The 17,190-nt window shown below is 63.4% G+C and overlaps 1 protein-coding gene across 1 annotated transcript in view; it reads left to right on the top strand.

The window, feature by feature from the left end:
• The first annotated feature begins 321 nt into the window (after nt 1-321).
• FAM3B (FAM3 metabolism regulating signaling molecule B) overlaps nt 322-17,190 on the top strand; it is a 51,494-nt gene continuing 34,625 nt past the window's right edge. The window contains exons 1-2 of the mRNA XM_062175169.1: nt 322-354; nt 4,299-4,442. Of these exons, the coding sequence (XP_062031153.1) occupies nt 336-354; nt 4,299-4,442 (163 nt within the window). The 5' untranslated portion in view covers nt 322-335. The remainder of the gene's footprint in view (nt 355-4,298; nt 4,443-17,190) is intronic.

Below are 17,190 nucleotides of genomic sequence, written 5' to 3'. Positions count from 1 at the left end.
TCGGGGCAAAGCCCGCTCTGCTGCTTGGGCATCTCGGCTCTGGCCTGGGGTCAGCACACTGGGGCTCATCCTTCCTCCGCTGCCGGACACCTGCCTGCCCCACTCTGCCTGGCTGTTGGGTGACCTTCACGCCCATCTGGTCCCTTCCTGATAATTGCCCAACCGGCTGGGCTGCTCACCTACCTGGCCCACCCCTGCCCCGCCCTCACCTAGCCCGGCAGCTCTTTGTGCCCTGCCCCAGGGCGTGACCCGGCCACTTCCCCACTCTGTGTGCCGCGCCTGCTGTCCTGGAAGCAGTCACCAGAGGCCAGGCAGGCGGGAGCGGCACCTGGAAGATGCGCCCTGTGGCTGCTGGTGAGTGGAACCCCCCGTGGGAGGAGTGGCAGGGGGACCCCAGGCAGGGGAGGCTTGCCCTCGCCCCTCAGGGGACCACCACGCTGAGCCGGAGGGTGGGGGCTGGTATCTCGCCAGACCTGGGCTCAGAAGGGGCAAACAGGCTGGGCTTTCTGGGCTCCCCCTGCCCATCCCCACGTCCCCAGGCGTGGTCGGTGAGTGTGGCTGGCACCTGGATAGGGGCACCATCCCGGCCCCACCTGGACCTGGCACCTCCGCCCCCAGGTTGGGGAGGGAGGAGGCCCGTGCCTGCCAGGGCGCCGCGCCCGGGGACTCGGGGTCAGCAAGGGGCCACCCCAGCGCCAAGGCACCGTGGACTCCACACACAGCTCCTCTGGCTGGGGTCAGGAGTCCGTAGCCCCGTTCCAAGCTGACCAGCTCAGGAAGTCCAGGAAGGGATGGGGTCAGAAGGGCATCCGTCTAGGAGCCCTGGGGGCTGAGGGGGTTGGGGACCGTGGAATGCCGGCTGCCGAGGAGGGCGGTCCCGCGGCGTGCTTTTACGAGGCGGTTTCTGTTTATCCCCCGATTTCCAAATGACGCACTCTGGAGACTCGGGAAAACAGCCAAGCAGCAAGGAAAGACCCGTTGTCTACAGCAACCGGCTCGGCTCTCCACGACGCTCTCCTAAAAACGCTGCGATTTGAGGTGGCTGCCGGGCGGCAGCACCTGCACACGTTGTGGGCGCGGGGCTGTGGTCTGGGCACCCAGCCAGCCCCTCCCGGGCTCCCTGTGGGCTGCAGCTGTCCCTGTCCTCGGGAGTCCTGGGTGCTGGGGTAGCCGCTGCAGCCTCTGTCCCTGGCGCCTTTAACCCTAACCCTAACCCTTCCCGGTCCCTGCTGGGGCAGGACGCTGGGTCTTGGCGAGCAGGGGAACTCCCAGATGGAAGGTTCCCTCGGCTTCTTTGGCAGGTCCCAGCCCCCTCCCTGGGCCCGGCCCTTCTGCGGTGAGGGTGTTAGACTGAGCGCCGGCTGCGCCCTGGCACGCAGAACACCAGGGCGTTCTAACCTCGCCTTTCCTAATGTGGCAAAGCCAGATCTTAGGGCTTTTGGCTCTTCATGAGAGATATTTGTATTTCCTGTAAAAACTGCTTATGAGCTGTTTTTGATAACGTGTGTGGATTATAGGATAAACGGTGGAGACACGCGTATGTGTTTATATAAGGAGACTTCAGAAAACTCGTGAAAATGGATCAAGAGATGAGTTTCTTCTGATGCAAAAAATCTTAAAATTCACCATGTACATTTTTCACGAGCTTTTAGAAGACCCGTGGTGTGCACAGTGCTTTGCACACCTGCATATAATCGTGTGTGTATATATATAATCATACGTGACAGATGACAGAGGCGAGTGACGACAGGGTGTCTTAGTTTGTATAAGGAAAAGCTGTTCGGGCCAGCACTGTGGCACACTGGGTTAAGCCGCCACCTGCAGTGCCAGCCTCCCGTATCACAGCACTTCCGACATGCTCCACTTCTGATCCAGCTCCCTGCTCATGTGCCTGGGAAAGCAGCAGAGGATGGCCCAGGTCCTTGGCCTCTGCACCCATGTGGGAGAGACCAGGATGGAGTTCCTGGTTCCCGGCTTCGGTCTGGCCCTTGCAGCCATCTGGGCAGTGAACCAGCAGATAAAAGATGTCTTTCTCACTCTGCCCACCCCTCCGGCCCATGGCTGGCTTTCAAATAAATAAAATCAGTCTTTAAAAATAAAACCTTCTGATGTTCACACAATGAAGAGACTCTACACGGGCGCGTTTCTCAGAACATACCCCGCTGTAAACCGTGACATGTGACTGGATTTATAGCACCTCCCTTATGGCGCTTTTGTCTTTTATTTATTTGAAAGGACAGAAGGGGAAAGAGAGAGAGAGAGAAATCTCCCGTTCGCTCCCCAAATGGCCACAACAGCTGGGGCACGGCCAGGCCAGTCAGGAGCCTGGAGCTCCATCCGGGTCTCCCACGTGGGTGGCAGGGACTCAGGACTCCAGCCATCGCCATCTGCTGCTTCCCAGGGTGCAATTAGAGGAAGCTGGACTCGAACCCCGGACACAGGAGCCCCCAGTTGTGGCTTAGCCGCTAGACCGAACGGCCGGGCTGACTCGGGTCCCCGCTGTTGTGTGAGCACGTTGTCTCGTTCCTCCTGCGTTGTGTAACTCAGGCATCGTGTGTGCCCTCGTGACTCAGCCGTGCCTCGCGTGGGCCTCCCGCACGAGCTCTGAGACCGCGCCGGCTGGGGGCCTCTCTGGGTGTGTGCACTTGTGGGGCGCTCAGAGCCCTGTCGCTCTAGAAGTCCCGAGGAAAAGATTTGGCTGTGTTCCTTACTGCTTCAGCCTCGCGCCGGGTGTGTCCAGGGAGTGGGGTCAGGGTGAGGCCAGTGCCTGGCCGGGAGACTCGAATTCACGCAGTCGGCAGGCAGGAAGTGAGGTCGGCACAGGTGTGTGGTGCCCAGAGAGCCCTTGCCTGGCGTCCTGGGGCTGGGAGAAGATAGAATCCTAGAGCCCCCCCGCCCCCCAGAGCTGGTTGGTGCCCATGAGTTTGAGTATTGCTTTCTTCCTGGCTCTGCAGTGAAGGGTCCAGGACCTGCTGAGACCCTGTGGGTGTGAGAGTAGGAATCTGGCCAGGATACACGCACATGCATGCACATACATATGCACACGCCTGCACACACATGGACACACATGCGCAGGCACACTGAAGCAGCATCTCCAAGAGGAAGCTCCCTGCCTTCCTGCCTGAGCTCTGATGCTGCTGTGTGGTTGCCGGGCAGCAGGTGCATTAGAGGAAGTTGACTCACGGTCTCTTTATCACTGGACGAGAAGAGGCGGGGTCCTGTCTGCAGAGTCCCGGAAGGGTTCCTGGACCTGTGACCTCCTCCCCCCACCCCCAAGGCTGCTGCTCCCCTGCCCACCAGGACAGGCCCCTTGGGGTCCCGGGGGGCGTGGGTGCAGCAGCAGGGCTGCGTGGAGGAGAGCCGAGGGGGCTGCCTGGGGGCGAGGGTCCCGGGGAGCCCGCGGCTGTCTCCTCTCTCCCCTGCAGCTGGTCTGCAGGCTTTGAGGTGCCTCCAGTCCTAGAAACGGCGGTGCAGTGGCCACCCTGCCGCGTGGCTCTGCCATCCCTGCGCACTGTCCCAGCAGTCTCGGGTTTGTAAGATAGGAGGCAGAAAGGTGGTGCTGAGGTGTGCGGGAGCCCGAGGTGAAGCGGACACGTGCCGTTCTGGGAGCAGAAAGCAGAGCTGCACATGGGGTGGGGATGGCCATGCTCAGGGGAAGGAAGGGACCTGCAGGTGCTGGGAGCGGGGTGCGGCTGAGGCCCCGGGGGACACGGTGGGCAGAGGAGCCGGACCCAGCGCCAGGCTGGGGGAGAGGGGTTTGGGATTCAGCAGCTGCCAGGGATGGGGAAGAGGGCGGGAACGAAGCCGAGGGCTGGCGCCTGGGGTTCTGAATTGTACCCCAGCCTCAGCCATGTGAGCCGGGGAGCTGTTCATTGGCCAGAGGTGCACTGAGGCAGCTCAGGGGTCTGGCTGGAGAGCAAAGCCCTGGCGTGCTCTGAAACCCTCTGGGTGTCCAGCACTTCCGGGCCCCCCTGACACCCCCCCCCCAGGTGAGAAGTGTGCCTCCAGCCTGCCCTCTGGCACCCAGCTGCAGACTGGGGCCACCTGCACCTGCGGCTGACCAGCCGTCCATCTGGGGGTCCCCACAGCCCCTGGGTTCCCTTCCTCCTCCTGAGGTAGCTGGAGACCCAAATCACCGGCAGCCATCACAACTCGCCCTTGAGGTTATCTGCTACGTCCACTCCCACGGCTGCTCCCGGCCCTCCACTGCCCTCGCTGCCGCAGCCCCGGGGCCAGGGTGAACGGCTCGTCCGGGGGAGTCAGGACCTGCACCTGCAGCGGCCTCTGTCTGCCTCCAGGTGCCTTCAGGGCGCTGCTGCTCGTCTTGGCCTCCGTGTGCGCCTGGTACTCCGGGTACCTGCTGGCGGAGCTCATCCCGGACGCGCCGCTCTCCAGTGCCGTCTATAACATCCGGAGCATCGGGGAGAAGCCCATCCTCAAAGGTGAGTGCCGGGCCCGGGGCGGCCGTGTGCAGCCCCCGCCCTCCCTGCCCCCACTGCTTTATGGGGAAGAGGAGGAGGAGGGAGATGCAGGTGGCTTGTACACACGCACTCATGGACTCCCCGCTGCAACCCGAGGAGGTGCCAGCGCACGCCCTGTGTGAGCCCAGACCTGCAGCCTGACCTTGAACTGTCCTGGGAGAGCCCAGTGCCACATCCCAGAGACGCTGTAAGGGCTCGAAGGGACCGAGCGCCTTTCCAAAGTCACCTGTGAGGTCCTGGAAAGCAGAAGGGTTGGGGTGGAGAATGCTGGAAGGGAGAGCTGCTCCTGGCCACAGCACGGGAGCCGTGAGCTCTGCGGACCTGGCCACGGCAAGGGAGCCGTGAGCTCCGCGGACCTGGCCACGGCACGGGAGCCGTGAGCTCCGCGGACCTGGCCACGGCACGGGAGCCGTGAGCTCTGCGGACCTGGCCACGGCACGGGAGCCGTGAGCTCTGCGGACCTGGCCACGGCACGGGAGCCGTGAGCTCTGCGGACCTGGCCACGGCACGGGAGCCATGAGCTTTGTGTGTGGCGCCCGCCGCCCCCGCTCGCTCCCTTCCGTCTGGCTTCCCGGTGCCAGCTGAGTGCAGGACCCAGCCCCGGAGCGCGACACGGAGAACACACACGTGTGCACTTTGTGCACATGTGTTCCAGTGAGGGGAAAGAAGGTCCAAAACCGCCGTGCCAGTGCCCTGGAGAGACGGTGGCACAGGGAGCAACCCTGAGAGACCCCGGCTAAGCGAGGGAGGGTGTGCTGCAGGCTGGGGAGGCCTCTGGAGGGACGGCGGCACAGGGAGCAGCCCTGAGAGACCCCAGCTAAGCGAGGGAGGGTGTGCTGCAGGCTGGGGGAGGCCCCGGGGTCCGCTCCACCTGCGGGGCTGCCGAGCAGAAGACACAGGCCAGAGCCCGGCAGGAGCCCACGCTGGCGTCTCCCGGGTGCCTGGGCTGGGCTCCCCGGGTCAGAGCCCTGCCGATGGCTCCCAGAACCTGTTTCTCGCTGAGTCAGAGTTGTGTTTCCGGGTCTCAGTGCTGGGAACGGCCCTGTTATCTCAGAAGCTGCCATTTCTTGAAAGCCCATGAGTTTATTGCGGCAGAGATTTGATAAATTCTGTGCATACACTGGAACGTGTCGTCACCCTTTATCTCGGAGGCCCTCAGAACTCGCCAGCCAAGCCCTGTGTCAGGAAACAGAATAAACGCTGTGTGAGCAGGAGTCCATGGCATTGGACCTGTGGAATACACTCCAGTGGGGACAGAGGGAACCAGGCTCAGACAGTCAGCTCCCACGGGGAACAGAGGGAACCAGGCTCAGACACTCAGCTCCCACAGGGAGCAGAGGGAACCAGGCTCAGACAGTCAGCTCCCACGGGGAACAGAGGGAACCAGGCTCAGACAGTCAGCTCCCACGGGGAGCAGAGGGAGCCAGGCTCAGACACTCATCTCCCACGGGGAGCAGAGGGAGCCAGGCTCAGACACTCAGCTGCAATGGGGAACAGAGGGAACCAGGCTCAGACACTCAGCTCCCATGGGGAACAGAGGGAACCAGGCTCAGACACTCAGCTCCCACAGAGAACAGAGGGAACCAGGCTCAGACACTCAACTCCCACGGGGAGCAGAGGGAACCAGGCTCAGACACTCATCTCCCACAGAGAACAGAGGGAACCAGGCTCAGACAGTCAGCTCCCACGGGGAGCAGAGGGAACCAGGCTCAGACACTCATCTCCCACGGGGAGCAGAGGGAACCAGGCTCAGACAGTCAGCTCCCACGGGGAACAGAGGGAACCAGGCTCAGACAGTCAGCTCCCACAGGGAGCAGAGGGAACCAGGCTCAGACAGTCAGCTCCCACAGGGAGCAGAGGGAACCAGGCTCAGACAGTCAGCTCCCACGGGGAGCAGAGGGAACCAGGCTCAGACAGTCAGCTCCCACGGGGAGCAGAGGGAGCTAGGCTCAGACAGTCAGCTCCCACAGGGAGCAGAGGGAACCAGGCTCAGACACTCATCTCCCACGGGGAGCAGAGGGAGCTAGGCTCAGACACTCAGCTGCAATGGGGAACAGAGGGAACCAGGCTCAGACACTCATCTCCCACGGGGAGCAGAGGGAGCTAGGCTCAGACACTCAGCTGCAATGGGGAACAGAGGGAACCAGGCTCAGACAGTCAGCTCCCACAGGGAGCAGAGGGAACCAGGCTCAGACAGTCAGCTCCCACAGGGAGCAGAGGGAACCAGGCTCAGACAGTCAGCTCCCACGGGGAGCAGAGGGAACCAGGCTCAGACAGTCAGCTCCCACGGGGAGCAGAGGGAGCTAGGCTCAGACACTCAGCTGCAATGGGGAACAGAGGGAACCAGGCTCAGACAGTCAGCTCCCACAGGGAGCAGAGGGAACCAGGCTCAGACACTCATCTCCCACGGGGAACAGAGGGAACCAGGCTCAGACACTCAGCTGCAATGGGGAACAGAGGGAACCAGGCTCAGACACTCAGCTCCCACGGGAAACAGAGGGAACCAGGCTCAGACACTCAGCTCCCACGGGGAACAGAGGGAACCAGGCTCAGACACTCAGCTCCCATGGGGAACAGAGGGAACCAGGCTCAGACACTCATCTCCCACGGGGAGCAGAGGGAGCCAGGCTCAGACACTCAGCTGCAATGGGGAACAGAGGGAACCAGGCTCAGACACTCAGCTCCCACGGGGAACAGAGGGAACCAGGCTCAGACACTCAGCTCCCACGGGGAACAGAGGGAACCAGGCTCAGACACTCAGCTCCCATGGGGAACAGAGGGAACCAGGCTCAGACACTCAGCTCCCACGGGGAGCAGAGGGAGCCAGGCTCAGACACTCAGCTGCAATGGGGAACAGAGGGAACCAGGCTCAGACACTCAGCTCCCACGGGGAACAGAGGGAGCTAGGCTCAGACACTCAGCTCCCATGGGGAACAGAGGGAACCAGGCTCAGACACTCAGCTCCCACGGGGAGCAGAGGGAGCCAGGCTCAGACACTCTGTGTGCGCTAGGCTTTGTCCATTTCAAACTTTGTTGCAAATAGATTCGCTGGCATGTGTTAGTATAGAAATGAAGTATAAAGATTACCATTTACAAATATTTTTAAAGTATTTAATGATTCAAATTTTTTTGCAAAAGCCACTGCTTTTCAAATTAAATACCTTTTATAGCCCCCCCCCCCAAAAAAAAGAGGAGGAGGAGGAAGAGTGGGGGGGTGGGGGAGGGGGAAGGAGTTCCTAGGAATTGGCTTCTGGCCGCATGGTTCTTTGCGTGGTTCTCATTTGCATGGTTCTCATTTGCATGGGAGTTTGCACTGACTTTGCTGTAACCTGCTCAGTGCCGTGGCTGGGGGGCAGGGAGACCCCACTGGCCTCCTGCCTCTTGTGTTTGGTCCACGTTCACTCAGCGTGGCCTGTCCTGCACACAGGACCTCGGGAACCAGCGAGCAGCTCCTGAACAGGGTGACCGGCTTCCCTCCTGGCTCGGCCAGGGACCCCTGCCATGTTCTCTGTGTGCCTGGGGTCCTGTGCCTGTAGGAAATGCAGAGGTGGCGGGAGGCGTGTGGCAGGTGGCCCCGGCTCCTGCTGGCTTGGACGCTCACCTGGGGTGGCGCGTGGCATTTGGGGGCTCTGCTGGCTTGGAGCTGGGGCTGGACATGGTGGTGATAGTGCTGACGGGAACGCACGCTCCCAGGACCACACGGGGGGGCAGCACGGCATATGTGTTGTTGGTGCTGCTGCCGTGACCGGCGGGGACTCTGGGGGACGGCCTCCCCCAGCCACAGGTTCCCCTCCTGCTCCCAGCCCCTGTGCCTCTCTGTGGCCCTGCCCAGGGCTCTTGTCGCTGTGTAGCTGGAAGTTTTGGATCCAGTGCAAGGGCGTAGTGCTGCTCTCAGCACTGGTCCTGGAAGCTCTGTTCCTGCTTGCTTGGCCGGCGTGGCACTGATGCCGGGAGCTGTTGTGTTAAGTCCGCAGTCCAAGGGCAGCGCCTGTCCGCTGGGACACAGGCCGAGGACAGCAGTTGTACAGAGAAATCAGCCGTCGAAGGAGGAACTAGAGGATGGGTGACTCAGCGGTGTGGCGGGAAGAGACAGAAGCGCAGAGTCCAGGCTGTCAGGGACTAGCGGGGAGTCCCCAGGGGCCCTGCGGGGTCCCCATGGCACAGATGAGCCCCAGGGCGAGGACGTGAGGGCACCGTCAGGTGACTGTGCCGATGCCGCAGGCCACGCCTCCCATGATGGCCTCCTGGCTAGGTTTTGTGTGTGTGTGTTTTAAAGATTTATTTATTTTTATTTGAGAGTCAGAGTTACACAGAGAGAGGAAGGGGGGGGGGGGGGGAGGTCTTCCATCTGCTGGTTCACTCTCTAATTGACCGCAATGGTGGGAGCTGCGCCAGTCTGAAACCAGGAGCCAGAATCTTCTTCCAGGTCTCCCACATGGGTGCAGGGGCCCAAGCACTTGGGCCATTTTTTGCTGCTTTCCCAGGCCATAGCAGAGAGCTGGATTGGAAGAGGAGCAGCTGGGACTTGAACCAGCGTCCCTATGGGATGCCAGCAATGCAGGCGGTGGCTTTACCCGCTACGCCACAGCTAGGTTTTGAACACCTCGGGAAAGGAGATGGAAAAGGGAGACGGAGACAGAGACCGAGCTCAGCAGAGACAGGTTTCCGCACTGGAGCAAAGGGGGCGACAGGCTGTTCTTGCGAGGGGACGGCGCCCGGGCACACGGGGCTGGGCTTTCCTGTGGAGAACACAGAACTTGCCACCGCGGGAAGTAGGGCGCTGTCAGAAGCCGCTAGGACTTTTGCTCTTATCTGTTTCGCGAGCTGTTTTGCAAGGAGTCTGGGGGAGGTGGAGGGAACTTGGGGAGGGCCCTCTGTGGGAGGGGGAGGTGGGGAAGGGTGACATCTTGCCAGCTCTGTCGTCCTTCACTCCCAGGTGGACCCTGAGCGGGAGGAGCAGCCGCAGCCTGGGGCCCGGCATGGCCCCCGTGGGAGGAGGACCTGCAGCCTGGGGCCCGGCATGGCCCCCGTGGGAGGAGGACCTGCAGCCTGGGGCCCGGCATGGCCCCCGTGGGAGGAGGAGCCGCAGCCTGGGGCCCGGCATGGCCCCCGTGGGAGGAGGAGCCGCAGCCTGGGGCCCGGCATGGCCCCCGTGGGAGGAGGACCTGCAGCCTGGGGCCCGGCATGGCCCCCGTGGGAGGAGCAGCCGCAGCCTGGGGCCCGGCATGGCCCCGTGGGAGGAGGACCTGCAGCCTGGGGCCCGGCATGGCCCCGTGGGAGGAGGAGCCGCAGCCTGGGGCCCGGCATGGCCCCCGTGGGAGGAGGAGCCGCAGCCTGGGGCCCGGCATGGCCCCCGTGGGAGGAGGACCTGCAGCCTGGGGCCCGGCATGGCCCCCGTGGGAGGAGGAGCCGCAGCCTGGGGCCCGGCATGGCCCCTGTGGGAGGACCCTGAGCGGGAGGAAGACCTGCAGCCTGGGGCCCGGCATGGCCCCCGTGGGAGGAGGAGCCGCAGCCTGGGGCCCGGCATGGCCCCCGTGGGAGGAGGACCTGCAGCCTGGGGCCCGGCATGGCCCCCGTGGGAGGAGGACCTGCAGCCTGGGGCCCGGCGTGGCCCCCGTGGGAGGAGGACTGCAGCCTGGGGCCCGGCATGGCCCCCGTGGGAGGAGGACCTGCAGCCTGGGGCCCGGCATGGCCCCCGTGGGAGGAGGACCTGCAGCCTGGGGCCCGGCGTGGCCCCCGTGGGAGGAGGACCTGCAGCCTGGGGCCCGGCATGGCCCCCGTGGGAGGAGGAGCCGCAGCCTGGGGCCCGGCATGGCCCCCGTGGGAGGAGGACCTGCAGCCTGGGGCCCGGCATGGCCCCCGTGGGAGGAGGAGCCGCAGCCTGGGGCCCGGCATGGCCCCCGTGGGAGGAGGACCTGCAGCCTGGGGCCCGGCATGGCCCCCGTGGGAGGAGGACCTGCAGCCTGGGGCCGGCATGGCCCCCGTGGGAGGACCCTGAGTGGGAGGAGGACCTGCAGCCTGGGGCCCGGCATGGCCCCCGTGGGAGGAGGAGCCGCAGCCTGGGGCCGGCATGGCCCCCGTGGGAGGAGGAGCCGCAGCCTGGGGCCGGCATGGCCCCCGTGGGAGGAGGACCTGCAGCCTGGGGCCCGGCATGGCCCCGTGGGAGGAGGAGCCGCAGCCTGGGGCCCGGCATGGCCCCGTGGGAGGAGGACCTGCAGCCTGGGGCCCGGCATGGCCCCCGTGGGAGGAGGAGCCGCAGCCTGGGGCCCGGCCTGGCCCCCGTGGGAGGAGGGCCGCAGCCTGGGGCCCGGCATGGCCCCGTGGGAGGAGGACCTGCAGCCTGGGGCCCGGCATGGCCCCGTGGGAGGAGGGCCGCAGCCTGGGCCGGCCTGGCCCCCGTGGGAGGAGGGCCGCAGCCTGGGCCGGCCTGGGTGTGTGCTGGTCAGTGCTGGGGGGGGGGTCTGGAACAACCCTAGGGCAGTGGGCGGTGGCCGCGGGACTTGTTCCCCTTTAACCTTGGGCATCCACACCTCACGCAGCCTCTGGGACTGGAACGGGCGCGGCCAGTGAGCGCGGTGTCACTGGAGGGAAGGCCGTGGAGGCCGTGGGGTTCTTGTCTTCACGCAAGAAACAATCCAGGCGTGAGACAGCGGAGTGATGAGGTTTTACTGGGGACGGGGCATCGGTCAGGATGGAAGGGACAGAGAGCGCCCAGTCGCTGTGACTGGGGGGAGCGAGGTCACGTGGCTGAGTGGAGAGAACACCCCTGGGCAGGCCAGGTGGGCGGTCAGCAGAGAGCAGAGGGCCGAGCGCCGTCCGGTGGGACTCCCTGGGTTTTTAAGGGCGTCTGTTTACCCCTCCCCCTCTCCTCCAGGACAAAGGATGGGGAGTCCTGGAGGAAGGATTTTTAGGTGAAAATATGAAAAATTCCTTTCCAAGTTTACCACTGAGGTTGTCAGACAGGGGAAGCCGAGGGGCTTCTCGCTCGGGTGCCCGCCTTAGAGGTCAGATGTATCAGGCCAGGCAGGAGGGGCGGGGCCGCCTGGCAGGTTCTCAGGGTCTGGGCTGGACTTTGAACCCAGATCCAGGTGGCCTGCTGCTGCTGGCGGCTTCCTTAGGCCCGTCTCACACACACAGGCTCATTTCTAACTTCCCGCCTGCAACCGCAGAGCCCAGGGTCCTGCCTTCCCTGTGTCTCTGAGGATGCCGGCCCCATAGGGAGCTCCCTCCAGCCCTGCCGGGCTGGGGTAGACGGCAGGGGGCCCCACGCTGTGTCTGTCTGTCTGTCCCTCTCCCCGGCTCCCCTGAAGGCGTGCCTGTTTACACCTGCTGGGTTGTGTTACTTTCCTTTGGATCTTTGGAAGACGCTTCAAGCCTAGAAACACGGGCTGCTACTTTGCTGGGTTTCTGCGGGGCGCCCTCAAACTCGCATGGCCTCCGCCCTCCTGGCCTGGCTCCAGCCCCTCAGCCAGACAGACACGGAGGACGCGCCAGAGACGCCCCATGGCCCCCCTTCTGAGGACAGGTGGAGCTGACCTGGTCCCAGGGCTGGGGGGCTGGGGCCGCTGTGTGGGCGGCTGTGAGTGAAGCAAGGGGAGGAAAAGGCTGAGCCTGTGCCAGGGATGCTGTGGGAACCCTGCAGGGGTGGGGGGAGCAGAGGGCGGGGCTTCCTGTCGCTGGGCTTGCCATCCTGAGGGCCCTGTGGGGTGATGGGGTGACGCCATCCCCAGTGAGGCTGTGGCAGGTGGAAGATGTGGTCGGTGGCTGATCCTGCAGGGTCCGAGTGGCTGTCGCTGCAGAAGTGAACAGACGCCTGCCGCAGGGGTGAACCAGGGGCCGGCGCTGTGGCGCAGTGGGCTAAGCAGCAGCCTGTGGCACCGGCACCCCACATGGGCGCTGGTTCGAGTCCCGGCTGCTCCTCTTCTGATCCAGCTCTCTGCTATGGTCTAGGAAAGCAGTAGAAGATGGCCCAAGTGCTTAGGCCCCTGCACCCACGTGGGAGACCTGGAAGAAGCTCCTGGCCCCTGGCTTTGGATAGGCTCAGCTCCGGCCATTGCAGCCATCTGGGGAGTGAACCAGCAGACGGAAGACCCCTCTCTCTGTCTCTCTCTCTCTGTCTCTCTATAACTCTGCCTCTCAAATAAATAAATGAATCTTATTGAAAAACTGACCAAGATGCCTGCTGCAGAAGTGAACGAGGCACCTGTGCCCCCTCGGGCCGACAAGAGGGCGGTGCCCATGGTGCCGGCAGCTGGTCGAGGGTGGGCTGCAGGGGCTGGCTCTGGAGGCGCAGCACGGCCCCTGTGTCCCCTGCCTGTGCCCGTGACACTGCCTGCTGTGCCGAGAGCGTGGCCGCCCAGGTCCCCGTCATCCTTGGCTCCCCCAAAGCCGACCCTTCCACTAGGTCTGGCGAGACAGAGGCAGCCGGCAGCCCCTGGGGGAGGAGTGTGAGGCAGGCTGCCACAACTGTGGGCAAACCCAAGTCTCCAGTTTGAGTCCTGGCACGTGGCCATGGCAGCGTCCCACGTGGGAGCAGTGTGGCTGCTCTGTGAACTTGCGGCGCTGCTGCAAGGGCGCAAAAGCCGGAGAGCAGGGGCCACGCAGCGAGGTCTCCAGCTGTCGGGTGCACGTCGGGTCGTGGTAGAAGCATTTGGAATCTGGAGTCAGAACTCTGGTCACCTGCACCACTCCCCTGGCCATGCACCACCCTGGCCCTGCCTTTCTAGCCGTCCCCCCCACCCCGACAAAGGCATCACCCGGGTCTGGGACCGTGCAGTGGGCGGAGTCGGCGCTTCGCCGTCCCAGAGGCACCTCCTGGGAGTAGTTATCACGGACTGGCCGAGAAACCAGCGGTCTCTGCATGCCTTCTGGTCTTTTCCTTTTATGAGCTGGACTTCGGTCTCATTTAGCACAACAAGGCCATCGGAAATGGCCGAGATGCCGTCAGCGGGCCGGCGGGCAGCTGTGTGTCCGTGTTTGCCCAGCGTGCGCTTCCCGGATGGCGTCCCTCGCCCCACGTGTGTCTCATGACGTCCACACCTGCCCAGCCCTCTGCAGGAATCTTCCTCCTCATTGATAGGGGTGACTGGACCCCAGCCCCAAGTCAGCAGGTGCTGGGGCCACCTGACCTCACGGGGGGAAGCTCGGGGCTCTGGGTCTGGGGCAGGTGCCGCGAACCTGTGTTTGTTTTGTTTTAAACTTGGCTCCGTCACATCGGATAACCATTGAGCTGCACGCCCTGCTGTTTCCTCCATCTAAGACCCTGAGACCTGCATCCAGTTCTGAGCCCCGTGCTGCACCCTGACTCGGCCTCAGTGGCTACCCTGTCCCTTGTCGGGGCCACCACCTCGGGAGACTGCCCCCGCAGGTGCCGAGTCCAGTGAGCACGGTCTCGTACACGGCGCTGTGGGGACCCCAAGCCCTGAGTTTGTTGTAGACACAGGCGTTGTGAGAGAAGGGCTCAGGGGCCATGGTGCCTGGCTGCTGGCCGAGGGCGGTCACAGAGGCCCCCAGGAGATGGTGGCGCTGATGGCGGAGTAGCGGGGCTCGGCCCCGGGAACGCCGTGGTGAACCGTGGGCGCGTTCTGGGAGGCTGAGGCGAGGGGAAGCCTAGGAAGGCACGGAGGGGAAGGTTCTGGAAGCTACTGGGATCCAGTCCCTGGGCCTTGGCGACCGAGCGGGGCTGGCGTCAGCTCCCTGGGGGAGGGGCTCCTGCTGGGCGGGTGACTTGTCTGAGCTGCCACAGGTTTAGCGGGCGTGGTGACAGGGCTCTCCCCGGGGACGGGACTGAGCCCGGACAGGTGCACGTGCCTCTTGGTGCTTCCTGCTGGGGTTTAGTCTGGGTCTGGCGAGAACCCTGCTGTCTCGGAGCTGGGGCGTCCTTGAGAGCGTCACCTTTGGGTGCTTGGGGAGGGGCGTCTGGAGCTGGGTGTGCGCAGAAGCCAGGTCCGCGGGGTGCACAACAGACGCTGTTGCCACTCCCGATTCACAGAAAAGGGAGGAGGCTCGGGAGGGCGCCCAGGGGTTCCCTGCCTGCTCCAGGCCCTGCCTCCAGCCACCTTTAGTCACTGGGGCCACGTCCTCCTGGGGGGTCTGAGGCAAATCAAATGCCTCCGGGACAGCAAATGCACCTGCCTGCATCCACACGGAACTGCACGTGTCCACACGGAACTGCACACATCCACACAGAACTGCACGTGTCCACACGGAACTACACATGTCCACACGGAGCTGCACACGTCCACACGGAGCTGCACGTGTCCACACGGAGCTGCACACGTCCACACGGAGCTGCACGTGTCTACACGGAGGTGCACGCATCCACACGGAGGTGCACGTGTCCACACAGACCTGCAGGCATCCACGTGGAACTGCTCATGTCCACACGGAGCTGCACGTGTCCACACGGAGGTGCACGCATCCACACGGAGGTGCATGCATCCACGTGGAACTGCTCATGTCCACACGGAGCTGCATGTCCACACTGTCACATGGAACCGTGTTCCTGGGTCTCCACCCACCATGAGCCCTGAGTCCCTTCCCACCACAATGGCAGGGGGGTCCCACCTGCCCCCTCCCTCCTCCGCTCTGAGCCTGGGAGCTGCGCCCACCTTTAGATGCCAGCACGGGGGACCAGGCGGGTGCTCCTGGGGCCCCTGACCTGGCTCACTGAGCCTGCTGGCGCCAGGGGCCCGGGGGAGAGCTGGGCAGGGGCGTGGCGGGGGGGGGCTGCTACTCCCACAGGAGCCGCCTTCATCTTTATTTTATTCGTTTAAAGGCGAAACAATAGCGTTTCCATCTGTGGGTTCACTCCCCGACAGGTGCAGCAGCCAGCGCCGGGCCAGGCTGCCTCAGAGCCGCTGGGGCTTGAACCGGTGCTCTAGCCAGCTGCTGGCGTCACACGTGGTGGCTTGACCTGCCGTGCACAACGCCAGCCCCAAACGAGGGCCTGGTTTAGAAATTGTTTCTGACGCGTCTGAAATAAACTTTACCTGGAACTACTCACTGCTGTGTTTGGAATGAGAATTCCAAGTCCAAACCTAAAGATGTTTGCAGGCACAGCCTTGATCCAGTTCATAAAACACTGGTATTCTACAAACCTTCCCAGCGGTTCCGGGGGAAAGTGCCAGTCTGCCCTGCCTGCCCCGTACGCGGCTCCCCTCCGCTGTGAAACCGCACCCCTGCCATGTCCTGCGGCTGTGCCGTGCCTCAGTGCCCGTCCTCGGTGCTGGGGATGCGCGTGCCGTCCTCACGGCCTCAGCGTCCCACACCTGTGAGAGTCAGGGCTAGGGAAGGCGCTGCCATCTGTGGCCAGCGTGACCCCCTGTCCACGCACACACAGCGCCCCTGTCGGGACCTGTGTCCTGTGCATTGTGGGGACGGCAGGAGGACCTGCGGATGTGTGTCTCGGGGTGGAGGCTGGCCCCAGGAAAGCACAGGGGTGCCTGTGGGGGAGGGTCCCGACCCTGAGGGGCAGGGTTGGCTCCAGGGGGCTGCAGGTCAGGAAGCTGCTCTCTGCGTTGCTGCAGGTGCACAGCCCCCGCAGAGCCGGGAACCAGGGCGTCCCACTCTCAAACAGCGTGGGAGTCACTTTTTCAAACACGGCTCAGTACACGTCCCGGGGGACACCTAAGTAATGGGTGTGTTACTAAATTGGGGGAACCCTAAGTATACTGCACAGTGCCCCAAATCCAGAAACACTGAAAAGATAATACTAACTGTTGGACACCTGCTTTATAATTTAGATATCTAGGGAAGGTGCTGTGATATGGGTAATGCTGCCCCTGTGCACCTGTGAGGCCGGCATCCCGTACGGGCTCTGTTTCCTGTCCCAGCGGCCCCACTTCTGATCCAGCTCCCTGCTAATGGCCTGGGAAAGCAGAGTAAAATGACCCAAGTCTTTGGGCCCCTGCACCTGTGGGATACCCAGAAGATGCTCCTGGCTTCAGCCTGGCTCAGCGCTGGCTGTTGCAGCCACCTGGAGAACGAAGCAGCACATGGACGATCTCCCTCTGTCTCTCTCTGTAACTCTGACTTTCAAATAAATAAGTAAATCCTTTTTTTTTTTTTTGGACAGGCAGAGTGGACAGTGAGAGAGAGAGAGACAGAGAGAAAGGTCTTCCTTTTCCGTTGGTTCACCCCCCAATGGCCACTGTGGCCTGCACGCTGCGGCCGGCGCACCGCGCTGATCCGAAGCCAGGAGCCAGGTGCTTCTCCTGGTCTCCCATGCGGGTGCAGGGCCCAAGCACTTGGGCCATCCTCCACTGCCCTCCCAGGCCACAGCAGAGAGCTGGACTGGAAGAGGAGCAACTGGGACAGAATCCGGCGCCCCGACCAGGACTAGAACCCGGGGTGCTGGCGCCACAGGCGGAGGATTAGCCTAGTGAGCCATGGCACTGGCCAGTAAATCCTTTTAAAAATAAGTAGAATTTAGGTATACAGAGCCTGACAAAAAAATTTCAGTATACAAATGTGCTTCAAAAATTCATAGAGGGGCTGGCATTGCAACGTAGCGGGTCAAGCCACAGCTTGCGACACCGGCGTCCCGTATGCGAGTGCCGGTTTAAGTCCCAGCTGTCTCCTCCTGTTCCGGCTTCCCACTGAAGGCAGCAGAAGTTGGCCCAGGTGCTTGTGTCTTTGCCACCCACATGGGAGACACAGATGGAGCTCCTGGCTCCTGGCTTCAGCCTGGCCCAGCCCTGGCTGTTGC

The sequence above is a fragment of the Lepus europaeus genome, chromosome 2 (genome assembly GCF_033115175.1).
Source record: "Lepus europaeus isolate LE1 chromosome 2, mLepTim1.pri, whole genome shotgun sequence".
In the NCBI taxonomy this organism is placed as follows: Eukaryota; Metazoa; Chordata; class Mammalia; order Lagomorpha; family Leporidae; genus Lepus; species Lepus europaeus.
This window is presented reverse-complemented; position numbering and strand designations above follow the sequence as displayed.